This window comes from Schistocerca nitens, chromosome 1, assembly GCF_023898315.1.
Source record: "Schistocerca nitens isolate TAMUIC-IGC-003100 chromosome 1, iqSchNite1.1, whole genome shotgun sequence".
NCBI lineage: Eukaryota > Metazoa > Arthropoda > Insecta > Orthoptera > Acrididae > Schistocerca > Schistocerca nitens.
In genome coordinates, this window is record NC_064614.1 from 218,726,232 (window position 1) to 218,736,779 (window position 10,548).

General features: G+C 36.3%; 1 protein-coding gene across 4 annotated transcripts in view; it reads right to left on the bottom strand.

Moving 5' to 3' along the window:
* Positions 1-10,548, bottom strand: part of LOC126246014 (uncharacterized) — a 297,733-nt gene that overhangs the window by 258,997 nt on the left and 28,188 nt on the right. For all 4 annotated transcript variants that reach the window (XM_049948363.1, XM_049948362.1, XM_049948364.1 and 1 more), the window contains exon 2: positions 1,628-1,698. In XM_049948363.1, the coding sequence (XP_049804320.1) occupies positions 1,628-1,698 (71 nt within the window). The remainder of the gene's footprint in view (positions 1-1,627; positions 1,699-10,548) is intronic.

Consider the following 10,548-nt stretch of genomic DNA (forward strand, 5'->3'; position numbering starts at 1 on the left):
GCACAATGGAAACAAGGTTGGGAGTTCATCTCCAAATGGCTCATACCGAAAGGAAAACGTTGGAAATGGAGGTCAAACCCCAAGGGGCCAAAAACACCAAAAAGGAGATGGAAACCACAAACTAAACAATAACACATACCAAAACAAAGCCGGGAGGATAGTCAGGTCGATATAAAGAAGTCCACCAAGAGGGAAAGGGAGTAGGGAGAAAGGAGGAAGAACAGGGAAGGAGAGGAACAGGGGCAGTAATGCAGTGTGGAAAAAGGAAGGAAACTTCAATAGCTCAGGGCCCCGTGCACACCACACACATACCAACAAAAGGGACTGTGGGCCCCATAGGGAGATAGGACTTTCAGGATGAAACCAATAAACAAAGATGAAAAAAGGCAATCACACACCTACATCTGAATAAAGTGTGGCATTCACACACATAACAGCAAAGAGACTTATACTGCTTTTGCGCCAATGCTTTTCCTAGCGTCAATATACACTCCCACAGAAACAACCCCAGACACGTGAAGCCAAACTTACACTGCTGCTTGTGTGTGGTTGCTCAGGTTGACAGAAGCTGATGGAGAGAAGAGGCATGTGGCAAGTCTGAAGTGGTTACATGCTCAAAGTATGAAGAGGTGGGGAGCTAACGAGAGACACTAGATAGCTGGTTATCATTGGAAATAACAAAATAAGGACCACAGAGATAACATTCATAAGACTGACAGAGGAGGGGAGGATTTTGAAGGAATAGGAAGTACGAGGTTTGGACGGATGAGAGTGGTTTGGAAAATGAGTAGAAAAATGAGCATAAAGGTATTGGAGGGAAAAGAGAAGCAGACATTAAAGCCAGTGGGGGATAGGGTTGGGCTGTTTTGGGGGAGGAGACCAGACAGTGAGGTCATCGGTCTCGACAGATTAGGGAAGGATGGGGAAGGAAGTCAGCCGTGCCCTTTCAATGGAACCATCCCAGCACATGCCTGGAGCGATTTAGGGAAATCACAGAAAACCTAAATCAGGATGACCGGACGCGGGACTGAACCGTTGTCCTCCCACTGCACCACCTCACTCGGTAAAGCCAGTGGGATTGTGAGAACTGTGGACATCTTCGAAGGACAATTTTGAACTGAAGTATGAAATAATCAATGGGATTTGCAACTTATATTGGCATGGCCATATCAGACTGTGAACCTTACTCTTTGCAAATATAAGGCCAGTGTCTGAACCACTGTCAGTCTTCACTGTGAATAATTTATTTCTCCCTCTCTGGGAAGCTGTGAAACCACTATAGTATGGTGATCCTTGTGTGCACTGAAATAAGAAGTCCTCTCCTCCCAAATATTAGATTTTTTGCTTATGACTGCACCACATATAGTGGTTCAAGAATATTATTTAATTCTGGATGGAGTAGTACATAAAATAAGGGAAAGGCAACCAATCACATAAAATGGATCGATGCGAGGAGCACAATAATACATGATGGAAAACAGTATTCACTCCAGCTTTTGAACAATAGCTGCTTTTTCAACAATTGTACACACTTTCAAACGCACAATCACACAAACTACTTTCACTACATGCCGTTTTGAGAATCCCGTACAATTTTCCAATGAAAACTGAATTGAAATATACTCACTGTGTACACATTATTTTTTCTTTATACAGCAAGAACCGGTCTAAAGCCTTCTTGTAATTATCTTCATAATACTGAAACAGATAAGATACGTAACATTGATTAACAGGAACACCTCACTGAACACACAATACAACTGTCAATTGCTGAAAACAACTAGAAAAACCATTTTTTCTGGTCCCCCTGCACTTCCCCACTCTTTGCTGATAGCCTTGCTTTACATGTTTTGGCTTTGAAAACAAGTAATCAAGCTCACTTCTTCACCTTTATAAGGCTTACTTTCATGAATTAAAAGCATATCCTATTTAGATGAATGTCCAGAATAATTAAGAGAGATGCTAGGTCAGTAATAAAGAACATTTGATAGCGTGACAAGTAAGGCTCATTTCAAATGAAATCACTTGCCCTAATATCCTGATAATGAAAATTTCGTGTAAGAATGTACATAATGAAAGAGGCTTGCAATAATTGTTCCACAATTTTTTATCCAAATTTTAGTTAGGAGACCTTTTTACCACGTGGCATCCGAAACAAGAAGAGTTATAATTTTGTCACCACTACACTAGAAGTTACTGGCATTTTCTGTGACCTGTCAAAACCCTTTGACTGTGTGAACCACAGCATTCTTTTAAGTAAATTAGAATATTATGGTGTCACCGGCAATGCTGCAAAATGGTTCGAGCCTTGATTAACTGAAAGGAAACAAAGGGTGTTGTTGCAAAATACCTGTGCAGTAAGCACTCAGTCTTCATCTGAACAGGAATCAATTACATATGTGTTCCTCAAGGTTCCATCTTGGGTCCACTGCTTTTTCTTGTATATATCAATGACCTCTTGTCTGTTACATTGCCAGATGCTAAATTTGTTTTGTTTGCAGATGATACAAACATTGCAATAAGTAGCAAGTTGAGTACAGATTTAGAAAAGCTGATGACATTAATAAATAGTTTAACGCTAATTCACGGTCATTAAACTTTGAGAACACCCACTATATGCAGTTCAGAACCTGTAAGGGATTGTCTTCCCCCATGTGTATAACATATGAAGACATGCAGATCAAAGGGATTGACAGTGTTAAATTTCTGGGTTTACAACTCGATAATAAATTCAGTGTGGAAGGGCATACCACAGAATTGCTGAAGCGCCTAAACAAGTCTGTTATTGCAGTGAGAATGATGTCAGATGCACGAGATATAAATATAAAAAAACTTGCATACTTTGCTTATTTTCATTCTTTTATGTCATATGAGATCATATTCTGGGTAACTCATTTTCATTCTTTTATGTCATATGAGATCATATTCTGGGGTAACTCATCAAACCGAGCAGAAGTTTTCAGCATGCAAAAGTGTGCAATAAGAATCATTTGTTGTGTAAATTCCAGAATATGATGAAGAAACCTGTTCAAAGAACTTTGTATTCTAACCACTGCTTCTCAGTATATTTATTCCTTAATGGAATTTGATGCATGTAATATATCTCTATTTCCAACCAATAGCTCAATACATAATATCAATATTAGGGATAAGAACTACATAAGACCTAAAATCACTTACCTTGGTCCAAAAAGGCGTCCAATATTCAGGAACACACATTTTTAATAAATTGCCGGCAACAACTATAAACTTGGTTTCACATAAAGCATGGTTTTAACAGAGACTGTTAAGCAAGCTTAAGTAAAAATGTCTGTTAGATTTCAGTTTTGACAGCACTTGGTCACAACAGTCCAGATTAGGTATTTTGTGTATGATACATTTATTAATAGTGCATAACAATTTTTCATTCTGACAGCGTGTTAATTCTGTAAATATTAGCTGTTCCAGTTTACTACAATTTATTCACCTATTTCGACAATCTCTTGACACATGATAAAGGTAGTAAGTATTATATTCAAATGTATCATGTTTTGATGTTACACTTTCTGACATGTTCCAGAACGACAAGAATTCTCTCATTTTTTTGGGTCTATAGAACAAAAACTGAAAAGAAAAACTATAACTTTTTTACTTATGAGCTAATTTGATTCAATTCAGTGTCACTGGAAAAATAAAAGAAGCAACTATAACATGGGATTATAAAAAATGTTTAAACTTTGCACACAAACATCTATAAATCTGTAAAGAAAGTTGTTTCAATTTTTTTCCAAATTTCAGGAATTTCCTTGCCAAAATCACAAGTTTCACCATTAATTTTTCTTTAACATAATGACTATAGTCTTTTTTTTGACGTAATGACTGTCGTACTTTTGAACGAAAAAAATCAGAAGGGTATTTTCCTTTTCTTCTAGATCTCACACTTTTTCAGTAAAGCTGTAATGACTTGCCTCAAAGAGCTGAGCAATAATACATTTACAACACTGAAAAATTCAGTCTACCAGCAACACTTGCAGCCAACACAAACCAAGGGTGAGTGTGAGTTCTTTGTGCGTACATTCTTATCTCTATAGGAAGACTTTTTTGGCTTTTGACTTTCTGCTTTTTTATGTCAGCACCTCTTCTGTCTGGTAAGTTATTCAAAATTAAAGAGCTAGTTTTAGCAGGTAACATAAGTATGACTGCTGTGAATTGGCAACAGCTTTACAGTTGAACTTACTCTGAACTTGGTACAAGTTGAACTTCTGAACTTGGTACAAGGAGATTTCTGTAGTGTCAGATAAAAATCTTATTTGTTCCCTAACCACATAAAGTAGTCATTAATTCTTTCTTGTTTCCCCCTTACAGATTCATCATAATACATCTATGACTAATTGTGCCACAAAAAGTTTAAATCATCCAGTTCTTTTCTGTAACAAAAGAAATGTTCAATAGGTTGTGTATCAGCATAGATGTGTTAGAAGAAGAAAAGGAGTAATAGCAAAGAGACTGATTTGACAGACATGTCAACTCTGAATCAAGCTGGTACTGAATTACTGAAAGTAAGAGGTACATGTGAAAATACTGACAATGTTTATTCTTCTCAACAAAGGCTATACTTAGGAACATTTGATGACAGACAAAGAATTTGCTGTGATCCTTTCAAAAAACATAGTAAAAAGGCTGCCAAGAAATCCTGAGAAGTTGTTTCTTTAATCACTGTAAGAAATTATAAAAGTCTTGGATGTATCTCACATACCAAGCTTTGTATGACATTCTGTAAGACCATTTTATCTCCTCTATTACAGTGCGCAGCTTGCCAAGGCTGGATGAATGAGAAGTTGAAGATACAGAATATACACCAAATCCATCTACAGCTCTTGAAAAACTTTGTGGAAGTCATGAATTACTTGATATGTAATGATTTATGTTTATCAAAAGGAATGAAGACAGTAGTCCAAAATACATTTGATCTAAGACAGTAGTCCAAAATACATTTGATCCAAGTCTCATGCCGTAACATTGAAATTCCACTAAACAGCACCAGAAGTGCTACATGTTCCAGTGGAAAATGTAGTCTGAACAACATGGCAGTCCTGAATGCAAAGACTGTAATTGTTTAGTGCAAAAAAACTTCAAGAGAAATTTAGCGGAAGTTGCATTAAAAGTATGGGGTAAACAAAAGCAAACTGATAGTGGGAAACAGAATGAACTTCTGCTAATAAAAAAGACTATCTGTCCCTTCTGAAAGTGGCAAAAGAATGTACAAGACAAAAAGATTCATTTTGTATAATCTGAAAGATACCTATTTAGGTTTCAAAGAAAAATATCCGACTGATAAAATTTGTTTTACAAGGTTTTGTGAACTTTGCCCAGAAGAATGTGTTACTGCAAATAGCCATTGACTGTACAATGTCTACCTATTTATCAACAATACTGGTGCATGCTGCATTTGTAGAAGAACCACACACTGAATTTCTAAAGCAACTTGTTTGCAATCTCGGAAATGAAGAGTGCATGCTACGTCACTGTTCTCTGGGTCCTGCAGAATATGAACTGCAAAATTTTTTTCCTGGAGCTGGAATCCTTACAATATCCAATAAATGTTATTTTCAAGCAATGGATCCAGGCTGACCGACCTAATTAATGAAGACAGTTGATAAATTTGTTGAATATCATGTACACAAACCTCAAAACTAGACACATCTTTACATGTCAAAATCTCAGAGTCACTACTTAAAATCAAGCAAGGGGTCACTCCCTGATGCTTCATGCATCATTATAGTGGATTTTGCATGGAAATTACACGTTTGCTCCATGATGCTGCACAAAGATTTCACTGGCAGAACTTTTCAAGTCACCTTCAATCCTTGTGTCGCGTAACAGGAAACAGACGACTGTATTAAGAAAATGCCACTACGCTGTGAAAGTGATTATTTGCAGGATGATACAAACACTTCTACGTTTTCCAGAAAACCACTCTCAACTACATACTGGAACAGGTATCACGCATCCAATATGTTATTTACTTCAGTGATGAAAGGTCTGCAGAAAAACTACCCTCATGTTTTTTACGTTGAAAAGTATAACTGGCGTTATGAGAAAGAAAAATTAAGATGGCAAAATTTGTAATTCTGGTGAAAAACCCTCTAGAAATGATTCTCATTACAGATTTTTAAATATTTGTATCTGCAATGCCAGTGTTTTGATAATTTATATCAGAGTTGATCCTTTTATCTTCCCAATGACACCAAATTGAATAAAATTTATTCATAAATAAGGAAATTACAGTGATTAAAAACTTTTAACCCACCTCTACTACTGAAGCCAGTGTGTGAAAATGACCCATATTTCAAAACTGTCTCCTGACTGCAATTTTAATCAAAAAATCTGGAAAAATTATGTCATCCCTCTTCAATTACATACTTTCTCATACCAATTTTTCAAAAACACCTGTCACATGAGGGCAACAATATTTCTTTATTTGGCACGATTTTTAAATTAAGTGAGCTGTAACAGTTCCATCCTTTGGAGTACGAAGCACATTGTAAAAGGAAGTAAACCAGCAGATGAGTAAAAATCAATTACACACGTGAAGTCTAGAGAAGTCACTCCTCCCCCCCTCCCCCCCCCCTCTCTCTCTCTCTCTCTCACACACACACACACACACACACACACACACACACACACACACAGAGAGAGAGAGAGAGAGAGAGAGAGAGAGAGAGAGAGAGAGAAATACAGTGTATCTCTCCTAAGAGTTGCCAGGCTCATTTTCTCTGGAGTTTTGGCAAATATCTGCAATTCCATTTTTGCGGTGTTCAAATGTAGGGAATCCAAACAAATACTGCTCATATTACATTGCATGTGACACCTAGTGTCAATGGAAAGTGTCGGTTCGTTTCTAGTTACAAACAAAATTATTTTTAAACCCAAATTTTATGTGGCCTTTCAACAGAGCAGTCCTAAATAGTCTAGTGCAATATCTGATTTGTCAATATGTATTAACAGAACAGTAAAACATGAAGAATAAACAGCAAATTCAGCAGCAACTCAGTAGAATTGCATGCTTGGCAGTAGCAGCCAGGGCGGTGCTGTCGCGGCTGGAGTACTGGTTAGTCACTGTGTTTTAGTATCCCTGTTAATACATATCATTAAAACAAATATCACGCTAGACTGACCTGCGTCACATGGAAGACGTGGTGAGTGCTATTTTTTGCACTGACTCCAGCTACACAATGCAAATCCGAAATTGCAAATATCTGCTGAAACACCAGAGAAAATGCATCTGATGTCTCTTAGGAGACACATCCTGTATACATCCCCCCACCCCCCTCTTGCTCACTGGCCAATGGAGTTTTGGCACTGGTAAGTAGATGCTTTTATCATGTAGTTGTTCTCCTTTTTTATTTTTGTATCTGCAGTTCAAACTATGTTATATAAAATGCATAGGTCACCTGAAATTTATATTTGGGTGAAAATTATAATTCAGTGTTATGTTTATGAAACTATCACATTAAACTCTCTCACCTATAACTTAAACTTTGGTAGCAAAAAGGAATCTGATTTTCAATCAGCTAGTATGTCATAGTTTAGTTTAGGTATTCGCAAGGATCATATTTGTGCCAACTTGCTGTGACATGGAATATCAATAGTTTTGCAAATATTACACATTTTCTCCATGAAAATATGGCTACAGGCTGACAATTCATATCACTGGACATTTACTTTATTCTTGATCTACAACAGAGCTCTCACCCAATACAAACGGATACTATTCATTCACATATTCATCTACAGAATAGCAGAAATATACAAACGCATACTATTCATTCACATATTCATCTACCGAATAGCAGAAATATCATGTACAACTGATTTTAATTTCTTTTTAAAACTGTTTCCCTTGTCTGCTAACACCTTTAATTCACAAGATCACTTATCAACATTTTTATGACAGAGAATTAAAAAAAAAAAAAAAAGTACAAAAATTATGATGAAAAAGTACAATTTCTGACTAATTTTCAAAGTAATAAATTTGTAGTCAACCAATTTAATGACTATTGTGTGTACAACAACAGTAAGATAGTGATTACTTATAATCATGATCAGAATGCTTGTCAGCACAATTATCAGCGACTTTATCATTTTGAGGCAAATGTGGATAAAATATGAAAAAAAAAATACAAATTAAAGCAGACCTCTCTGTTCTAACAACTATCACATTCATACAGAAGCGTAAGATACAAAACAAATGTCAGTATTAAAATTCAAATAAAGCAAAAGAAGTTCCTCAAAAATGCTGATCACTGGTCAAATGAAAAAGAATGATTTAATCAGACTTAACTTAGAACCTTATAACCCATTGTCAGGTAAACCAAGGTTAAGGTAAGTTACGAACTGTAGCGTAAGATAATCTATATGCTGCAAGCACAACACAATGGTGCTGGTCGAACACAGGAAGAACATAGATCTAGGAACCATTGTTATAGCAGTTGTAAATTGTTGTAGCTGTGTTCAGAAAGTAACACAGCCCCAAGTGCTGATAGAAAGCACTTGTGCTCAAAACATTATAGGCACTGAAAGCTGGCTAAAGCTTGAGATAAACTCAGACGAAATTTTTGTGAAGAGCATAAAGGTGTTCAGAAGGATAGGTTGGATACATTTGGCAGTGTCGTGTTTGCTGCTGTTACAAGAAGTTTGTTTTGTAGCAACATTGAAGTAGATAATACCTTTCTAGTTAGCATGGGTCGAAGACATGTCTGGCAATCGCAACAGAATAATAATTGGATCCTTTTGCCAACCTCCCAACTCACTTAAATAACCAGACTCATAAAATGAGATGGGTGGTGACTTCAATTTATCATTGATACGTTGGCAAAGACACACGTTTAAATACGGAAATACGCATAAAAAACCATCTGAAATTGCGCTAAACACATTCTGTGAAAATTATTTCTAGCAATTAGTTCAAGAGCCCATTTGAACAGTCAACGTACGTGGAAACACACTTGACCTCTTAGCAACAAATAATCCTGAGCTAATAACGATCATCAAAGTGGATAGGGTTGTCGTAGCGAGACTGAATACCATATCTCCCAAATCCACAAAAAATATATCTATAAAAATTTTAAAAAATGAAAAAAATTGCTTTATTCCTTCCTGTGAGAGAATCTCCATTCCTTCCAAATTAACAATGTAAGAGTACACCAAATCTCCCAAATTAACAATGTAAGAGTAGAACAGATGTGGCTTGAATTCAAGGAAATAGTATCAACAGCAATTGAGAGATTTATACCAAATAAATTAACAAAAGACAGACCTGATCCCCCATGGTACAAAAAACAGGTCAGAACTCTGCAGAAGAAAAAACAAAAAAACCATGCCAAATTTAAACAAAATCAAAACCCCAAGACTGGTAATCTTTTACAGAAGCTTGAAATTTAGTGGGGACTTCAATATAAGATGCTTATAATACTTTCCACAACAAAACTTTGTCTCAAACCTGGCAGAAAATCCAAAGAGGTTCTGGTCATATGTAAAGTATTCTAGTGGCAAGGCGAAGCCAATGCCTTTCCTGTCCAATAGCAATGGAAATACTACTGATGACAGTGCTGCTAAAGCAGAGTTACTAAACACAGCTTTCCGAAATTACTTCACCAAAGAAAACGAAGTAAATATTCCAGAATTCAAATCAAGAACAGCTGCCAACATGAGTAACTTAGAAGTAGATATCCTCAGTATAGAGAAGAAACTTACATCACTTGATAAAAGCAAGTCTTCCAGTCCAGACAGTATTTCAATTAGGTACAGAGTATGCTGATGCAATAGCTCCATACTTAACACTCATATACATTACAGGCCCATATCATTAACGTTATGTGTTAATGAAATGAAGAAAAGAAATAACACACACACACACACACACACACACACTTCGATTCAAATACTGCTGCTATCCTATGCACCATAATCGCAAACTGCACAACAACAACAAATTCAGTATATTTAAGAAATATCTGTACCCAAATACTGGAAAGTTGCATTGTGTTCAAACATTATGAATTACCTCGAAGAGGAGAATGGTCTAGTGCCACATCGTTAACACAGAGTTAGAAAACATTGTTCTTTTAAAACGCAACTATCTCTTTACTCACACCAAGTGTCGAGTGTTATCAACAAAATATTTCAAATTGATTCAGTATTTCTAGAAAGTTTGAATGCCATCTTAGTTATGCGACTGGGTTCATGATTTCCTGTCACAGAGGTCACAGTTCATAGTAACTGACAGAAAGTCATCAAATAAAACAGAATTGTTGTAGGCCCTCAGCTGTTCCTTATCTATATAAATGATTTAGGAGACAATCAAGCAGCCGTCTTAGGTTGTTTGTAGATGATGCTGTCGTTTACTGTCTAGCAAAGTCATCAGAAGATCAAAACCAATTGTAAAACAATTTAGACAAGATACTTGAGTGGTGTGAAAACTGCCAACTGATGCTATGTAATGAAAAGTGAGAGTTCATCCAATTAGTGCTAAAAGGAATCTCTTCAACTTCAGCCAAAAGATAAAAT